Source organism: Lacerta agilis, chromosome 1 (genome assembly GCF_009819535.1).
Source record: "Lacerta agilis isolate rLacAgi1 chromosome 1, rLacAgi1.pri, whole genome shotgun sequence".
In the NCBI taxonomy this organism is placed as follows: Eukaryota; Metazoa; Chordata; class Lepidosauria; order Squamata; family Lacertidae; genus Lacerta; species Lacerta agilis.
This window is the reverse complement of record NC_046312.1, coordinates 121763106-121783311: the sequence shown is the minus strand read 5'-3', so window position 1 is coordinate 121783311 and position 20206 is coordinate 121763106. Positions and strand designations below refer to the sequence as shown.

Here is a 20206-nt window from a genome sequence, read left to right as displayed (position 1 = left end):
GGCCTGCTCAGGAAGCCACGCCAGCATAAAAATACATTTGTTTATTCAGTACTGTTTATGCTAGCATGGGATCTTAGAACATCAATTGCTTTTTTAAAAAAAGGATCTATTTAAAAGTACAGTAATTCATGTAAAGTTAATTTCGTTTCTAACTGGAGAAAAGAAGGACCATCAGAGATGAGAAGATAAAACCAGTACTCCCAGAGAATTATTTTTAGCTTTTAAGGCAAATAATCATGAAATTTAAAATTGCATTACATGTTTTTGCAATAATACATCTGTGTGATTAAACCCAGCTCTTCAGAGATAAGACCATTACTAATGGACAACAGGATATTTATAAGCGCCAAATGACCACAAATATACTGTAAAGATAAAGCTGTACAAAAAGGGACAGATTCGGATAACATTACCTCGCCAACCCTTTTAAACAGGAAAGGCTGCCTTTCGAGGAGTAACCTGATACGGAAGATCATATGTTGCGGGTAGGGGCTTCAACAATTCCATGACTGCTTTTTTCCTTGTTCCAAATCACCCCACCTCTGGATTTTGAGATACAGTACAGCCGTACCTTGGTTTTTGAACAGCTTAGTTCTGAAAAATTTTGGCTCCTGAACGCCACAAACCAGGAAGTGAGTGTTCCAGTTTGTGAACGTTTTTTGGAAGCCGAACGTCCTCCGTGGCTTCCGATTGAGTGCAGGAAGCTCCTGCAGCCAATTGGAAGCTGCGCCTTGGATTGTGAAGATTTTCAGAAGTCAAACTAACTTCTGGAACGGATTACATTTGAGAACCAAGGTACGACTTTTACTGGCAAATGCACATTTGGACTCCCCTGCAGTTCAGGAGCCACCAGGTAGGTAATTTAGATTGGGAAATGGATTGTGTATACACACACACCACTGGCGCTCCTATCCTCTTTTGCTCCTCAAAAGGTGGCTTTTCATGTTTAGAAGGGGCTGAAATAACATTAGGCACGTCTAACAAAGAACAGTTTCTTGCTCTTCACTGCTCACGCACCTTGGAAGCGTCATCAAATATTGTTCATCAAAGTTACATCTACTCCACATTCAGGAAGAAATCACAATACTTTTTTTTAAAAGTCTTTTCTCGACTATATAAATGATGCAATTTGGACTGCCCATTCTGCACCTTGCCAGTCATGTTGATGGGTGGAGGCGCTTACTCACTGGTGCCCCACATAATATTGGTCATCATATTCTGAGATTTCACCAGGAACTCCCCACATACTTAAAGTTATATATTTGCAGCCTGGATTGTGCAGGCTTTTCTATGCCAACTGTACCCTTTAAACCGATGAAAATGAACAGCATTCCTTTCTGCCACCTTGCCTTGCTTCCTTTAATTAGTGCTCTGCAGGAGCAAAGCTTTGATGCTCATGCCCTAGTTAAAAATGTCATCATTTCAAATATAGGGACAACCATGTGCAGGGTATACTCCCAAGATATATAGGTAGAATATTCAAGAAGACTGGAAGTATAAAAACGACAGCCCCATGCTCTTAGGGAGAGGGCTGCAGCTGCCTCATTTTCTACTAGGAGATTAAATAATCTGAAGCACCCCTCTGAGAACTTTCTATGTAAACAGTATTCCTTTTACACTCAACAGCTCTGCTCGTGTTCTGTGTACAAAGTCATAGCTACTGAAATTAATGGCTAACATAAATCCTTGTTACCGCCGGAAAGTCAACAGTGCAACTGATTCTGAGACAGATGTTGCCTATATTCCAATCCTTAACCCATTTAACTTGGAAGTTATCTCCTATGAATCTCAAGAGCAATTTGCTTCCAAGAGCACAGCCTAAGGGTCACACACATTTCATGCTTAAGAGTACACCCAATATAGTTTAAGCGTGTACGTCTAAAAGGGTTAAGTGTGAAAGTGACAAATACATATATCATACCAACAACAGAGGGGGAAAGCACTAGGGGAAAAAACCCACAGCTGCAAATAAAAAAGTCTAGTTTAAATTCTAAAAGCAGAAAACAAGCAACCTGTGAAAACACAGAGTTTAAAATAATAATAACAATAATAATTTATTATTTGTACCCCACCCATCTGACTGGGTTGCCCCAGCCACTCTAGACGGCTTCCAGAATATATAAAAACACATTAAACCTTAAAAAGCTTCCCTATTCAGGGCTGCCTTCAGGTGTTTCATAAATGTTTCATAAAATTTATTATTATTATTATTATTATTATTATTATTATTATTATTATTAATTGCCTGGGCAAATGAAATGTAACTGCTACTGTTGTTGTTTACCTAGCATCAATTTTTATTTATTTTGTTTTATTTGCTACATTTACATCCAATATTTCCTCCAAGGAGCTCGAGATAAAACTTCATTTTGTCCTCAGAAGAATCCTAATGAGATAGGTTTGGCAGATTTTGGAGACTGGCAGCCCAAGGTCACCTAGTGGGGAATGAACTTGGGGTCACTTCTAGACAACCTGTTTATTGAACATTCTATTCTGATTTGTTTGCGGAGAGATTAGATGACATTGTATCCAGCAAGTGTTATCTGGTACTTGCAAGTGCATTTGCCTGTCACGTTTGTTATCATAAAAAGGTCAAATTTTTGGAAGCAGCCTTGTTGCACAAGAACTCCAAATCAACTTTAATTGTGCAACCTCAATTTGTCATACACCAACAGGTGGCTGGCAGGTGGCTGTGGTTTGCCCAAAATAGCCTGTTGGGTCAAATTCCGAAGTCTGTCAGGTCTAGTTAGGCCCACCGGCCAGTTTTCTTATCACTGGTATAATGCATCATGCAATCATCTTATTTCCAAATATCACAACTCTCAATGTCTAAGACCAAAGCTACCTACTTTCCAAAGCAGGGTTCTGCAAAACAAGTATTTCCTACAGAGAAGTAAAGATTTGGGGTGGGGGAGAGTATTCAACTTACAACTTAATGATAAAATTGCTGCTTAAAGAAAATGCTTTGAAAAACTGAGTGGGGAGGGAGGAGATATTCCTGTTGTGAAATGCTTGGAAACAAAGCATTGAATAAAAAGAACGACAGACCTGAAGATCTCACATTCTTTGAAACAACTGGAAGCAGATCCTACTTGCTTGACAACACTTACCACATCATCCCCTGGGGTGGCTGTTTTCCAACACAAAAGCTGGCAGCCAGGAGACGTGGGGAAAGTGGGTTGATTAACTACCACCCGGGAGAGATTGGGATTACAATGATGCTACCCTGAAATTATGGTAGAGTTCACTAAGAAGTTTCCATTGCTAAATAACAATCAAGTCAAAGCCCATTAAGAACACTGTCTTGTACATGAATAGGATCATGCAGGAACTTATCTATTTTTAGCCTTGTGTAAGAAATGCAAAACCTAGTGCTGTCAACAAGCAAAAAGCAACTCTCATGGGGGCGTTGATAAAGTGCGTCAGCAGAAAACCAGGATACAACAGGGCTCTACAAATCTAATAACAATTGATTTGGTTTTACAGATCTTTAAAAGAGACAACTTCAACCCCACTGCCAGAATCTGGCCTAGCCTAATTGGCCTCAGGCAAAAAAAATCAGTGTTGGGGACAGGGGGGCATGGGCAGGAGAGGCAGCACAACTATTCCTTAGGGTCAAGACACTATCAGTCATCCATGTTCACCTCCCTGTGTCAAAAACCACTAGAACAAAATCATCCATGGAGCGGGGGGGTGTGTGTGTGAACATAAACATATTTAATATGGTCTGGTGGCTTCTGGATTATTATTGCAAAATTTAGTTTATTACAGTACAGGGACCAGCAAAGCCTTCTGCTTGTATGAAATGAGCTCTTCATTAGGATCTGTCTGCTTATGAATAATTCAAATAACATTGTCAGTTGTGGCCTTTTTTTTTTTTGCCTAAAAGGGAAAAAAATGCACTTCAGAGAGATGCTAACGATAGTGTAAATGAAGACGGGCTGAATAGATAACTCACTGCGGTTCTGGAATATTTCTGAAATGAAGAAAACAATCCTAGTATTTATCTCCGCAGTGAGCTGTGTTTTGCTCCACTGGAGTATCACTGCCAAAGGTGGATATTTGGGTGCCACAACCCAAATGACAGGAATGACAGAGCGTAATAATAAAATAGTTTGTAAGTAATCTGCTTGTTTCAATACCACAGAGCTGGTTTCTATATAAGTCAATGCCATCAAGTATGCACACTGGGCAAACCAACCCTGATTTCACATCTACACTCAGGGGGTTTGAATTGACCTTGTGGTCACAATAGCTCAATGAAGATGCCAACCTAATATATGGCAGCTGTGAAAAAGACAAACGCCATGCATGCTGGGCATCATTAGGAAACAGTTGAAAATAAAACTGCCAATGACATAATGCCATTATACACATCTATGGTGCAGTCACACTTGGAATACTGTGGACAGTTTGAGTCGCCTTACCTCAAAAAGGATATTGTATTTCTCCCTTTCTCATAACCCTAGAACTCGGGGACTTCCAATGAAGATGGGATGTAGATAGATTCAGGACAGACAAAATAAAGCATTTCTTCACACCGCACATTCTTTTTATCAGCAGAACTGTGTTTACAGGGTGTTAGAATGCAATCCTAATCATCTACAGTACATGGGCTTGTTGAGAGAAGGGAGAAACTTTTTTTTTTAAAAAAAAAAACAATTGGATATATTCTTTCTCTAAAATGGTTGTCCATAGAATAGCTTGTCCTGTAATCCCCATCTCTGCTTGCCTTTCGTTTAGAACAGGCATAGAGTTTGGATTGGATTTGATATCCCGCTTTTCACAACCCGAAGGAGTCTCAAAGCGGCTAACATTCTCCTTTCCCTTCCTCCCCCACAACAAACACTCTGTGAGGTGAGTGGGGCTGAGAGACTTCAAAGAAGTGTGACTAGCCCAAGGTCACCCAGCAGCTGCATGTGGAGGAGCGGAGACGCGAACCCGGTTCACCAGATTACAAGTCCACCGCTCTTAACCACTACACCACACTGGCAAATTCACATAGGCAAACTCAGCCCTCCAGATGTTTTGAGACTACAGTTCCCATCATCCCTGACCACTGGTCCTGTTAGCTAGGGGTGATGGGAGTTGTAGTCCCCAAACATCTGGAGGGCCGAGTTTGCCTATGCCTGGTTTAGAACTAGAAGCTGCCCATATACTTTCCTGGTTCATAGAACTAGATAGTTCTTTTTGCCTTGCTTCAATTTTTCTAGTTCTGTATGTAAGTTGAAAACATTAATCGTTGAACCAGGGACTAGTTTGCCATTTTTCTATTTATCCCACAGTTTCAAAATTCAATCTTTCTATCTCGCAAACCTTTATCTTGCTCAGGGAACACTACAGAAAAGATACAGCTGGCTGCCAAGATGGGCGGAGGCATGGTTCTTTAAGTGATTCATGAAATAATGAGTCAGGACTGAACAACAAGATGCCTCCTGCAATGAGTGAAGAGGTTTGTTATCTGTGGAGTCAACAATTCCTGGTGCTCAGTAGAGATTACCTAGAATCTAACATCTCCCATATGGTGGAATGTGGCCAGATCATTCAATGTATTAATCTTATTAGCTAAACTGGATTTAAGTCTGAATACGAAGATACCGCCACACTCATTTGCACCCTCAAATAGGGATGGGAGGGAGAGAGTCTAGTTTGGTTCACATTTTAATGGAACCTTCCTTAGTCAAACATCACAAAACAATACAGAAACCAAAATGCAATTGCTTTTGGAATTGAAACTTCCCTGAATGTTGCGATGCAGTTCTCCAGCCAAAAATGTATATTTGGGGAAAGAGTGCTTAATAGCATGCAAATATGCATTATATTAGGGGAAAACGGCTTGCAAAAATGTATATATTTTGCAAAATTGCACACAAGTATATGTACATTAGGATAAATGTGGATTAAAATGCTGCTTTTTCATGGGGGCGGTTATTTTAGGGAGGGGCGTTAACTGCAAACTGATGAGGAAATTGGTGAGGATTGGAAAAAAATGAAAAACCAAGAGAAAGCAAAATTGGCAGATTCATCCATCCCTATGTTCAGATCCCCTTTGTTGGCATTTCCACAAGACAGCCTCCACACTTCATGTTCCCAACTCCACTTCCAAATCTGTCACTAGATTTCTGGAAATAAAATGCTACTTTGTTGTTGTTGTTTTTAAAAATCTTAATCAAATTATTTTAATATGCTCTGGCATTTATACAACAGCGCCTTATGTTGAATGAAACCGAGTTGGCTTATACACCAACTGACAGCAGCTCTCACAAGCACAGATCTTTCCGAATCCTGCTCCCAGAGAACATTTCTAACTGGGAGACACCTAGAATTAAACATGATAGGTTACTCAAGATTTAATCCAACTGAAACCAATGGAACAATGAGACTAACTTAAGCCCTATTGGACTTTAATAGAGCTAAAGTACAACTAACTTACAGGACAATCCTAGTCATGTCAACTCAAAAGTAAGTCCCACTGGTTTTCAATTGGACTTACTATCAGGTAAATGTGCATAGGGAGAAAGCCTTAGTCTGGATCTTTTCTTCATGCAAAACATGCTCTCTTTCGATGAGCAACGACAAGTCGCACTGTGCAAGTAGAAAACCTTATGCCGAAAGGACCATGACATAGTGCTACTTTGGATATAACCTGTAGTCATTTTAAGAACATAAGATTAGCCTGCTGGATCAGTCCAATGACCCATCTAGTCCAGCCTAATGGAAGCTTGTAAGTAGGACATGAACACAACAGCAGTCTGCCTACCAGCAATCCCCAGCAACTGGCATAAATTCTGTCTCACGGAAAGGACAAATCTACTTTTGGCTGTCCCCTGAAGCCAAAGAAAAACCAAAGAACCCCACAAACTATAAAATGCTTACAACCAATCTTATTAAATTTTATTTGACTAAGGATTGCTTTAATCTCTTAATGTAATGAAATGCTCCTCTTCTTTATGATTGTCATACATCAGCATTTTCCTGCCATTATGTTAATATTCAATATTCTTTTCCTGCTAGATGTAAGCAGAAGTTTCAGACCTGGATTCTCTAGAGGAGGAAATGTGTCACTTTTGTACTTACCTTTAACACAGTGATATCCCATGCAAAACTCTCAATGGCTTTGCTGAGCTTCCTTCCTTTCAAGCCTTCCTTTGTTCCCAGGTCATGGAGCTCTTCATGCAGTTCCATTCCTAACAATATATGTGGCACATGAACAAAGGACAAGCCATTGAAGGAAATGCAGTTACATATTTAAACAACAACAACCCACATTTGTGGGTTCACTGTGCCCCACGAGGCTTTATATACACAGTATATGTACACCATCCTCCTCATGCCATCCAGATATTTGGGGCTACAACTCTCATCAGACCCAGTCAGCAAAGTTGGTCTAAGTTCAGGGACAGGTAGGTAGCCGTGTTGGTCTGCCATAGTCAAAACAAAATAAAATAAAATAATTCCTTCCAGTAGCACCTTAGAGACCAACTAAGTTTGTTATTGGTATGAGCTTTCGTGTGCATGCACACTTCTTCAGATACCCTTCTTCAAGAAGTTTGCATGCACACGAAAGCTCGTACCAAGAACAAACTTAGTTGGTCTCTAAGGTGCTACTGGAAGGAATTTTTTATTTTGTTTTAAGTTCAGGGAAGATGTAATCCAAGACATCTTCCCCAGGCTGCATGTCGAAACAGGGATGGTTATGCAATCCTATGCATATTTACCCAGAAGCAATTTCCACTGCGTTCAATGGAGCTCTTACCAGGGGAAGAGTGCAGCCTTGCATACTAGCGAAATATATAATTCATTACAGCTACAAAGCATCCATGAATCATACTGTTTCTACATGGTCAATGAAGGTAAAAAGGTAAAAGGCCCCTGGACAGTTAAGTCCAGTCAAAGGTGACTATGGGGTTGCGGCACTGATCTCGCTTTCAGGCCGAGGGAGCTGGCATTTTCCACAGACAGCTTTCCGGGTCATGTGGCCAGCATGACTAAACCGCTTCTGGCGCAACGGGACACCATGACAGAAACCAGAGCACACAGAAACGCCATTTACCTTCCCGCCACAGCGGTACCTATTTATCTACTTGCACTGGTGTGCTTTCGAACTGCTAGGTAGGCAGGAGCTGGGACAGAGCTACGGGAGCTCACCCTGTCGTGCGGATTCGAACCGCCAACCTTCTGATCGGCAAGCCCAAGAGGCTCAGTGGTTTAGACCACAGCGCCACCCACATCCCACATGGTCAATGGGGTAGCAATGGAATAGTGGCAAAAACAACAAACAAACAAACAAACAAACAATCCATGGCTGACTGCACTGGTTGCCAGTTAGTTTCCGGATCCAATTCAAAGTGCTGGTTTTGACCTATAAAGCTTTAAATGGCTCAGGACATCAATACCTCAAGCACTGCCGCTCCCCATATGAACCAACCCAGACTCTGCAAGAATCATCTGAGACCTTTCTTCATGTTCCCCTTCCATAAGAGGTCTGGAGGGTGGCAATACAAAAAAAGGGGCCTTTTCTGGAGTGGCCCCCTGTTTGTGGAATGCTCTCCCCAGGGAGACTCGCCTGGTATCATCATTATATATATTTAGGCACCAGGCAAAAAACTTTCTCTAAAACCAAGCCTTTGGCCTTTATCCATGGCCTTTTAGAAGTGGGTGGGAGGTTTTTAATATATCCCCCCCCCCCCGGTTTTAATGTACCTATGTGGAGTTTTTTGTCTGCCTGCCTGCTACTTTGGGTTGCCTTGGGTAAGATAAAGCGACTAACAAATTTATTAAGTAAATAAATAATCTGGCCAAGGGAGCTATAGCCGCCCATCAGTTCATATGTTAAGCTCCTCATAAGAGCGCTGCACCTGTTGGACCACTCTGTATGAGGAAATTGGTCTCAGTCCAATGTGTACTCGTATAGACCCCCTGTTTGTTACCGTATTTTTCTGTGTATAAGACGAGCTGGAGATTGACAGCGGCTATTGGGCATGTTATTGGTGGCTGTGGCAAGGGCTGGTGTTGATTGGATGTCGCTGCGGCAATTGGGCTGGCGATTGGCTGCTTCTGTCGTCAAGGGGACAGACGATAGGTGGCTCTTGTGACGCGTGCGAGTGTAGCGTAGGTCAGGTGGGTGAGCGATTTTCTGCAATCACCCCCCCAAAAGAGCTCAACAACTCTGGGCAATCTCCCCCCCCCCATTTTCTTAATTTGGAGTCCCCCCTCCGAAAAAAATAGGGGCTTCTTATACACAGGGGCATGTTATACACTGAAAAATATGGTATTTCCTCTGCCATAAGATGAGCCATGTTGGATCAAACCAAAGGCCCACCTAGTCCAGCGCTCTGCCCTCACAGAACAGCACCCTCCCCACCTGAGATTCCCAGCAACTGGTAGGCAAAGGTATGCTGCCATGGGAACGCTCCAGGTAGGGAATATGAGCATCTGTGAATAGGGCAACCAACTCTGGCTTGCATCCATAGCATAGCTGTCAAGTTTCGGATTTGAAAATAAGGGATCAGCAGTCTCACCTATCCCGGGGACAGTCACATGTCAGTGGTGGGCGGAGCTAGAAGCAAAAGTGGGCGGAGCAGCAATGTAAACTCCAAGCAGGCTCAGGTTCGGAGCGGAGCATAGAGGAGGGCAGCCAGCAAAGAGGAGGGCAGCCATGTGCTCCACACAATGGAGCCCCATTGTCTTCTTGTCTAATCCCATCAAAACAGGACAGGAAGCAGCAGCTGCTCAAAGGCAGCCAGGCTCCGCCCGCCAGCTAACCCTCTTGGCCGGCTGAGGGGCTCAGCGGCAACGGATAGGGGCTGATGCAGGGGGAGGAATACACCCCCCTGTAAGCATGGGAAATGGCTCCCACTTGCTTTGAGGGCTGAGGCATTTCTCTCCAAGTAGGCGAGGTCTTCCCACCCATTCCCTGGCTAGCAGGGGAGGAGCTGCTTCCATTAAAAATGGGAAATTTAAGGGAAATAAAAAATAAGGGAGAGCAGCGGGAAACTGCTTAAAATAAGGGAGAATCCCGGGGAAAACGGGATACTTGACAGCACTGATCCATAGGCACATGCAGTGTATGTATCTGGTAAAACAGGACAGAATTTTCATGATAAAGATGTATAGGTCCAGTTAGCTGTGCTGTCGGCAATTCCCCTGTGCACAGTAATGTGATTTATTTATTTCTTTGTATGTTTTTGCACAAGTAGAGGACCTTGGACCTAGCTGCAAAGAATTAAATGCAGATAGGCTGTAGCAAAATAACACAATTACCTTAATTTGGCTGCGTCAGTGGAAAAAATATTGAATGCAGTTAAACCAATCCAAGCCTTAGTTATATGGGCTTCATCTCATTCAGTTGCTTTAGTTATATTAATCCAGTTACTAAATTGAATAAGCTCTGTTTAAACAAGGTTTTAACAAAGTAAGCAAGACTGTTACTGAGGTTTGTGCTGCTTTAACTAGATTAATTCTAAAATCAATTTAATTAAGCTGATGATACTTTCTAATTGAGGTAATCTCTAAAACAGATGACATGCGCACGCACACTCACAGAAGGAGTAAGGCTTTGGGCCATCTAGATACAATAGTCGTACCTCTTGATTTCAGAGAGCAGAACAAATCATTCACCACTTTGGCTTGACAGTTGACTCCCTCCCCCCAAGCGAGAATCTTTGTTGTCAGATTCAAAAGCAGAGCTAAGAGATGCTCATGGACAAAATTACTTAGCCTGCTTGGCTCATACCACAGTAACACCATGGTTTATAATAATAAATAATAAAACTTTATTGCAGCTATAAGCTCATACATAGACACGCAAATCATACCTGCCTTACAATCCATGCAAAAACAGCTATAATAATTACATTAAAATAAAAAATAACATAAAATATTTACAATCAGGAGAAATAAATACAAATTCAACCTATGATACTATCAGGAGTTATAGGCCCAAAAGCGGTGGAAAAGGACCATTAGGATTCCTGTAATAGGCCATTTCACCTCTTATAGTTCAGAACCGAAGTCAGATACCTTGCCACATGCAAGGTTACTGTTGGGTTAGAATCCTAGAGTAAAAGGGTAAGCTGGATCTCAACTGGAAGTCCAGAGAATTTTTGGACCAGTGGGCTCAACAAATTTCTCCTGACATCACTGTATAAAGGGCAGATAAAAACAATATGCAGGAGGGATTCCCTCGACAACTCATCACACGAGCATAAATCTGATACACGGCCCCTAGAGAATCTATGTGACATGACCCCGGAAGGAAAGGCATTAAACCATGGTTTGCCGTATTTAATTTCGAAAAATTATTTAACCAGTCCATGCTAAGGAAAACTCCTCCTGTCCTTAAGACTTCAGCAAATGCCTGGGACCTTCAAGTGATGAGTGGGCTATAAACATTTCGAATGAATGAATAGTATTGCTTGTGACCTAAAGCATCGGCTGTGAGGCTGAGGGATTAGAGCAGTTACAGGTCGGTAACCGTGTTGGTCTGCCATAGTCAAATCAAAATAAAAAAATATATAAAAAACCCTTCCAGTAGCACCTTAGAGACCAACTAAGTTTGTTCTTGGTATGAGCTTTCGTGTGCATGCACACTTCTTCAGATACACTCGGCCCTCCAGCTGTTTTGGGACTACAACTCCCATCATCCCTAGCTAACAGGACCAGTGGTCAGGGATGCTGAGAACTGTCGTCCCAAAACAGCTGGTGGGCCGAGTTTAGGGATGCCTGGATTAGAGAGCAATCCACAGAACCCTTTGGATTTTCCTCTACAACTCAGAACGCAGGAAGTGATTGTGTACTACACCAGCTGTTAAGTGCCAATCAGACTGTTATCCCACCCACCAAATTTATTATTAATTTATTAATCACCTTTAACACATGTCTCAAGGTGATTTTCAGTCATATCATAAAAAAGGAGAAAATTGTTTCAAAAACGATACAAACACACACAGCCACAAAAACTGAAAATAGGTTTAGAAACAATGAAAATAAGCACATTGTCTTCTAGCTGGAAAAAATATCCGATTAAATTGCTTTTATTCTTATGATGCTCATATGTTTGAAATTTATGGATCACACAGCTGACCTTGTTCTATTTCTTCTTCTTACAACCAATGATTTTGACAATGAAACTTTAAACGAATTGAATAAGGTGCTGTGATATGGATAGGATGCTTTAAGGCCGGAAGATTCTCTCTAGGACAGGGGCGTCGCTGGGGAGGGGCGGTACGCCCCCAGTGACAGGGTGAGCAGCGGCGGGTGGGGGTGACAAGCGGCGGCCCCTCCCGCCACTCCCACTCGCCGCCGCTCCCTCCGTCACCCCGGGAGCAGCAGCACACGGATGGGGTGCTTCTGCCGCTTTTATTCGGCGGGGGGGGGGCGACCAGCGAGGGGGGTTGTCACGCTTGTCACCCCCTCCTCGCTGGTCACCACCCCCCGCCGAAAAAACCGCGGGGGGGCGGGGAAAGCCTGGAAAGGAAGCAGAGCAGGCGCGTTTAAGCGCTGCTCTGCTTTTTCCGCTTTCCGCCGCTTTTTTTCGGCGGGGGGGGCCCGACCAGCGAGGTGGGGGTCACGCTTGTCACCCCCTCCTCGCTGGTCACCACCCCCCCGCCGAAAAAAGCCTCGGAAAGGGGGAAATCCCCCCTTTCTGTATACACGTGCGTCGTGACGTCATGATGACGTCACGGCGCGCGCGTCGTGCCCCTCCCCTAGGGGGTGCCTCTGCGCTGCCGCCGCCCCCAGCAGCGCAGAGGCTAGCGACGCCACTGCTCTAGGATATGATACTTTGAGATTATAGGATCTTCTATGGGCTACTGTATAATATTATTGTGCACATGTTTCATCTTGGACTGCTGTTATTCTTGAATATAACCATCAATACAAACTTCCCCAAGACAGATCATATACTGTATATACTTGAGTATAAGCCTAGTTTTTCAGCACATTTTTTGTGCTGAAAAAGCTGCCCTCGGCTTATACTCGAGTGAGGCGGGCGGTGGGGGCGGCGAGAAAGAAGCCCTTTCTCTCCGCTCGTGCCACCGCCACTGCCCGCTCACCCTAGTCAACCATTCCTTAAGCGTACAAGAACGGCAGTTCTTTACTCTCCCTAGGCAGCTTGTTCCATTCCTGAACTGCTTGCATAAATGCAAACTTTAGACCCCAGAAGGTAGAAAGCCTATCAGTTAAGGAAGTATTAAAACCCCACAGGTGCTCACTTTTCCTGGCTCCTGCTTAAACAGGACAGGATCCCAGCCTTCTCTGTATAACACAAGGGAACATTGCGCTGTGGGTTAAACCACAGAGCCCTAGGGCTTGCCGATCAGAAGAATGGCGGTTCGAAACCCTGTGATGGGGTGAGCTCCACTGTGGCAAAGGAGGAAGAGGAAGGAGCAGCCCAAAGGGCTGCTTTTGGGCTGCTCCTTCCTCCTCCTCCTCCACAGCAGCAAAGGTGAACCGGCTTATTCTCAAGTCAATAAGCTTTCCCAGGTTTTTGTAGGAAAATTAGGTGCCTTGGCTTATATTTGGGTCGGCTTATACTTGAGTATATATGGTAACCTACATCTTCTTGTGCTCTGCTTTGCTCCAGGGGCTTTGAGTCTGGAGCAAGAAGCTAAATTTGTATGGGAGATGTAGGTTATGGGCTGCCCTGGGAAAGTTTGCACTGATGGCCATATTACGGCAGAGGTGGGGTACTGAATCCCGACAGAGAGCTGGATCCAGAACTGGTCCACCGTGCACAAGTGGAGCTTGTGCTTATGAAAAACAGCAGGTTGCTCATCTCAGCGTAATCGCAAGTCACCCCCTTCCAGAATGAATATCATACGTCAAATAGCACACGTCAGGATGTATGGAGTTTACTGGAAGTCATTTTGATGCTTTCTTTTTTAATGTAAATTTGCCCAGAACTTGTGGCATTAGTTAAAAGCCTTGCTTTGTAATCCCTTCGATTTGTAGACAAAGTGACAACCACCGTAGCCATTTACCAATCCTGTCTGACAAAAGTAATCCCACACCCTGCCCACTTATTTTATGACTGTATTTTCTGCCATCATAAAAAGCTGTACCTTTTCCGGACAATTAGTTCAACGCAGGATAATGGATCAAACAGCCGTAGTTAAATGCTCCCGTCTCATTGATTTCAGTGAAAGGGACCTTAGTGCATGCTAATAGGGAGGGCGGGGGCTTAAAATGCAAAGCTTAAGTAGCTGCTTTTACACACTCGGATACTATTTCAGAGGCTTTTCCTCCTGTACAACACAGTAGTAGTTGGGGCACCGCTGTTCTCCCGGCTTCTGAACGCAGCCCATCGCTGGCACTTCCCAGAGCGAGAGGGGGAGCGGGGAGGCGTGGGTTGCTCAGAGCTGTGCAGTTGGGCAATGGCAGGAGTATCAGATAGGCTCAGCCATGCCTGGCCAGCACAGTCCCGAGCTCTCCATGCCTTAGCACTTTCCCTCTGCTAAACTCCAGTGATGTGATGTGTTCTGAAACAAGGAGCGCAGTGCTGGTCCCCCACTACACCACCACATGGGTCACTAATGTTACCACAGGAGCACTGGGGGTATGGAAACACTCGTGCCACCTTTCATGATGCGAAAAAACCTGCCCTGCCGTTTTCTGAACGTCCCCTTTTAAACTCCTTTGAAATTTAATTTCTTGAATCCTCTGTGTCCCCTCTGCAGTATTACAGACCATATCTGACCTGTTCAATGAAAGAGGGGGCAGTGCTATGAATGGACAATCCCATGGGCATTCTGGTTGGTCACTGTGAGAAGATGATGTTGGACTAGCTCCCCAATAACAGCCTCCATCATCATTATTATTATTATTATTATTATTCCCATATGAACCTAACCCAGACCCTGAGATCATCTTCTGAGGCCCTTCTTTGTGTGCCTCCTCCATGAGAGGTCCGGAGGTTGGCAACATGAGAACAGGGCCTTCTCTGTAGTGGCTCCCCATCTGTGAAATGTTCTCCCCAGGGAAGTTTGCCTGGCACCTTCATTATATATCTTTACGTGCCAGGCAAAAATGTTCCTTTTTAACCAGGCCTTTGGTTGATCTGATTGACATCCTATACCCTTTTAAACAAGGACTGCCTCTTATTAAATTTATACCTGGAGGTCTCAGGGCAGTTCACAGAAAAAAAAATCAACATAAAAACAATATATATAATCAAAATTAAAAAAAACCCAGTAACACCCCCCCCAAAAAGAGCAGCATTTTAAAAGGGTATAGGATGTCAATCAGATCAACCAAAGGCCTGGTTAAAAAGGAACATTTTTGCCTGGCACGTAAAGATATATAATGAAGGTGCCAGGCAAACTTCCCTGGGGAGAACATTTCACAGATGGGGAGCCACTACAGAGAAGGCCCTGTTCTCGTGTTGCCAACCTCCAGACCTCTCATGGAGGAGGCACACAAAGAAGGGCCTCAGAAGATGATCTCAGGGTCTGGGTTAGGTTCATATGGGAAGAGGCAGTCCTTGAGGTATTGCGGTCCTGAGCCATTTAAGGCTTTATAGGTCAAAACCAGCACTTTGAATTGGGCCCGGAAACTAATTGATAGCCAGTGCAGTTGGACCCTAATCTTTGGACTACAACTCCCACCAGTCCCCATCAGCACAACCCTGCTCCCACCTCCTGCAGCAAGGAGGGATATTGTATCCTTAATGCTTTATCTGGGCAAGAGATAAAAGGGAAAAATATTTAGGATTATTGCCAAGGAAGTCTCTTGGGTGTATTTAAAACTGAAAGAGGGTTACCTGCTTTCTGGCACTGAACTATCTTGTCGTAAACAGCATCTGATGCTTCTATAAGGAATCTGCTTTCTTGAATCATCTGTCAGGGAAAATAAAACAAGAAAAGTTGCTTTTACCAGCTTTGCCTCTCAGGCCAGAATCCCTATGTCAAAAAGCCCTTATTCATTCACTCCTCTAAAATGCTCCCCATTTTATAACAGAAAAAAATGATAAGGGAGATTCAATGAACAGTTTATGTCAATTAGGCATTATCTCGACAGACAGGGGGAAATGCAAGATACAATGTCAGGAGGAAATGAAGGCAGGAGACAGACAATTACAAGCTTAAGGACATCAATGCCTTGGGTACTTCCAAATGAGCCAAGCTGTCTCTCCAGTTGCAATCATGCACATACCATACTTAACTTTGGAGTTGTTTCACTGAAATCAGCAGGACTTCCAAGTGAACCTCCATGGTATTCAGCAATCAGCTGCATCTTATATCTCATTCATGATGCTGCCAAATGTTTCATCCAACTGTTAGGAGACGCATTTGTGAGCATCAAGTGTAAGGTAAGTGTCTAGGGCCCACCATTTCCCATTCCCACACAACGGATGAGGAATAAGGGGAGAGCTGACATGATGCTGTTTCCACCCAGCTCTCATTTAAAAGCAGGGGCAACTGTGATTTTTATCACGGAAAAGAACGAGAGTGCAGAGCCTCCAAAGAATTAATCATAGTTAAAGTAAAAAAAAAAAATCAAGCTTCACAATACTTCATGGGGAGGGAGAGTCATGCTACACTTTGTCCCCTTTTTAAATAATGCTGAATGGAAGCACCCATACTGAGTTTGCCCAGCGGGGAGGCACAGGATCTCAAATAACTGTGAATACCAAAGAACAAACCAAAAGTAACCCTTAAAGAATGTTCATAAAATTATGCAGTTATTGGGAGGGAGGGTGGAACAGTGTGCACTGCTTTAAACATCTAAAAGGCACCCCCGGTTCTTGCTTAGTGACATTCCATGCAAACACAATCCAGCAGACATCAAAGCAAAAGCAATGTGCATTGCGTGAAGTTTTACAATCAAAACCCCAACACTTTCATAATGAGGAACTTTTACCCAGAGCAGACCTACTGAAGGGTTTTTCTGTGGCACCCAAAAGTTGACCACGTATTTTTGTGTGTGTGTGTGTGTGTGTGTGTGTGTCTTATAGATATATATATATACATATACATATATACACATACATATACACTCACTCTCTCTCTCTCTTTCTCTCTCTTACAGGGTGGAATTCAGTGTCACACTAATTTGATTGTTACATCACTGCAAGCTTTTCTGCTTGCCAGAGAAGACAATCTCCCTAATATTAGGCTAGCTTTCACTAGTGCATTGTGTTAGTTGAATCCGGCCCATATATTTATTGATTGATAACTCCCACATGCCCCTTGATGTGATTCTGTGATGTCAAAAGGGTTTCGTGACACCCCCCCCCCATCTCACCAATAATATGTCCCTCTAAAAAAATGCCATACCCAACTTTCACACTTTGGCCCCCAAAAGGTGGCCCTCACTCCAAAAAAGATTTGCCACACCTGCACTAGACTATTTAATCCAATGGTCTGTGGGCAAGACTGTATATAGGATTACTAAAATAAAAACAAAGATCAGTTTACAGTTCAAGCATTTTGACTTAAGGTGACTTGTATATCCAGTTCTAAAGGCGGCACGGCAGCCATCAGTGGTGGGGCATATAGTTGTCAAGAGAAAGAAAAATGAGAATCAGACAAACGCTCTTTGTCTGTTTAAACGGGATAAAGCCAATAAAACATGCAGTTAATTGTTAGAAAGATAATTACTAAGGGTCTCTGAGCAACTGCATCTGCTTTGTGTGAAATATCGGAGCTTTTCTTGCACCACTGAACACGCACTTCCACGTAGATGCATTTCCTTTAAAAATGTATTCACATGACTACTTTACAAGCACACACGAATCTCAATCACTCAGAAAGTGTATTATAATGAATTTAATGAGAAATTACACACACACACATGCAGTCCAATCCAATATGAGTTTTGCTCAGAAACAAAACCAATTCCTGTTGGTGTAGTTTACTTTCAAGCAAATACATCATTAGGCTACAGTTCTCTACATGTTATTTACAAGTCAGTCGACCCCATTGAACAAAATGGGGCTAACTTCTGACTAAACCTGCATTGATCTGTGGGTCACTGATTTTGAAGGGCACCTATTAAAAGATTTACACCCTAACCCAGGTATCAATACCATCATTTCCATATTCAGGGACATGTCTCTTAAATTTAGGAATCAGGATTATTGGGTTGTTCTTGTTTTTATTGTGATTATGTATTTTGTGTTCTTATATTGTGATTTTATCCTGTGAACCACCCTGAGATCTGTGGATGTAGGATGGTATACAAATCTTAATAATAATAATAATAATAATAATAATAATAATAATAATACCCACTAAAATCCTACCATATACTGGCTCAAGTTCCTAAGTCTAAGAACTACATAGCTAACCTCAAGAGTCAGTGCGAGCTAGTGGCAAGTTGGGGGCTCTGCAAAACTGCTTGGCTGAGGTGAGGGCAGCCATGTGCTCCTCAGCCAAGCAGTTTAAAGAAAAGGAGGGAGGAACAAGCTGTATCGGACCCTGGCTGATGCAGCTTGATTCTCACTCTGTGCTGGCACGAGGGGCAGACTGCGATAGCGGTTTCACTTAGCGGTATATCGCTGCTGAAACTGTTGCAGCTCTGAGTCCCTCTGTCTCCAGCTGCGCTGGGCGCTGGAGGGACTCAGGAGCGGTAACGGTTTCACTAGCGATATACCACTGAGTGAAACCACCATCACGGTCTGCCCCTCAGACCAGTCCTGTGCGATATATCAATATATCACCCAAGCCTACTCCTCAGGGAGAGTCGCCTGTCGCCACCATTGCATATCTTTAGGCATCAGGCAAAAACATTTCTTTTCTGCTAGGCCTTTCCCTTTTAATTATTCGTGGCCACCTTCAGTGAGTTGGACCTTTTAGTCCTGCCTTTTGAAAAGATGAATGCGTTTTAGAGTTCCCTCTTTTTTATTATTATCCTGGTTAAATTAATATTTAATTGATTTATTGTTGTAAGTCACTTTGAGTTTGTTTCGTTAAAAAAGTGATTAATAAGTTTAATTAATTAATTAATTGTGCTATCTTCTCACATCTCCCTATCACACATCTATTGCCCCATTTGTGTACTAACATGGTTATCTGACGCTTCTGGCAACTGAGGAAAAAATTTTTATTTCGAAGTGGAAAACATTAAATCCGTTTTGTATCCTATAATATATAACAGGACAGATACCAATACAGACCAGTGGTTGTCAAGAGGCTTCTCTATCCTATTTGGGGAAGGTAGATGATGCTACACAGAGAAAAGCATTGATCTTCTTAAAAGGCTTGGTGCTGATGTTTATTTTTATATAAATTATATATATGGTTGACTTTGGGAAAACACAAGGCATAAGCCAAAATGAAAGTCTCAGAGAAACAGAGTTGGCTCATTTGTTCAGAATTTGAATGTTCTTTCCAATATGAACCAGATAACATAAAAACCCATACCAGGTCATATGCTGCTAGAACCTTCTTCTGCACATCCGTCAATGTCCCCAAAGGTTCTAGATAGGGGAAGTTGTCTTTCATACAGAGGTCCACTGAGGGAACATTGTCGCTGTTCATAAGGCGCGAGGACAAGGTCAAAATGCACTGCTTCAGATTGGTAATTGGTGGGAGTCCACAAAGCTCTTTAAGAGACACAATTGCATTCTGTTGAGGAAAATAAAAGGATCAGTTTATACTACTTACGGCAGAGAATCATCCCAATTTATTTTATAGAGCTAACTGTTACTGTAATGAGGAATACTGGACTCTTTAGAACAGCGATGGCCAACTTTTTTGGCCTGAGCATTACACTGAAGGTTCACCACCTATTTGAGGACCACATGCTAGTGGTGGGTGTGTCAGAAGCGGATTTAGAGCAGCACAACTGGTTCTCCCACACAGGCACCTAATGCCTCTTACCCCAAACCTAGTAACCACTTGCTTTGTAAATCAAGAAAATATTTAATAAAAAAATACTTTAAAAAAGGAGGAGGAGGAAGCATGAGGGCTCTGACAGGGTCCTAGAGTCCACCCACCTCTTTCCCAAAGCCTAGTTAGTGCTTGCCCAGTTTTGGGAAGGACACAGGAAGGGCTCAAGGACAGTGCCAGAGCCTCGTGCCTTCTTCCCAAAGACCAGCACCTCACTCACCCAGTTTTGTGAAGGCGGCACAAGGGCCGGGGGGGGGCATCAAATTTTGTACATCAAAGCAGCTTCATAAGCTTCCCGTAGAAGTGTATTTCTGTAAATATATGATGTGGTCCTTAAGGCAGGGCCGATGCCAGGTTTGAGGGGACCTGCTATG

The 20206-nt window shown here is 43.1% G+C and overlaps 1 protein-coding gene across 2 annotated transcripts in view; it reads right to left on the bottom strand.

The window, feature by feature from the left end:
• The window catches only part of PLCL1 (phospholipase C like 1 (inactive)), a 181917-nt gene that overhangs the window by 13940 nt on the left and 147771 nt on the right, over positions 1–20206 (bottom strand). For both annotated transcript variants that reach the window (XM_033169263.1, XM_033169271.1), the window contains exons 3-5: positions 19365–19568; positions 15761–15836; positions 7078–7187 (exon numbers count right to left, since the gene is read on the bottom strand). In XM_033169263.1, coding sequence (XP_033025154.1) covers positions 7078–7187; positions 15761–15836; positions 19365–19568 — 390 coding nt within the window. The remainder of the gene's footprint in view (positions 1–7077; positions 7188–15760; positions 15837–19364; positions 19569–20206) is intronic.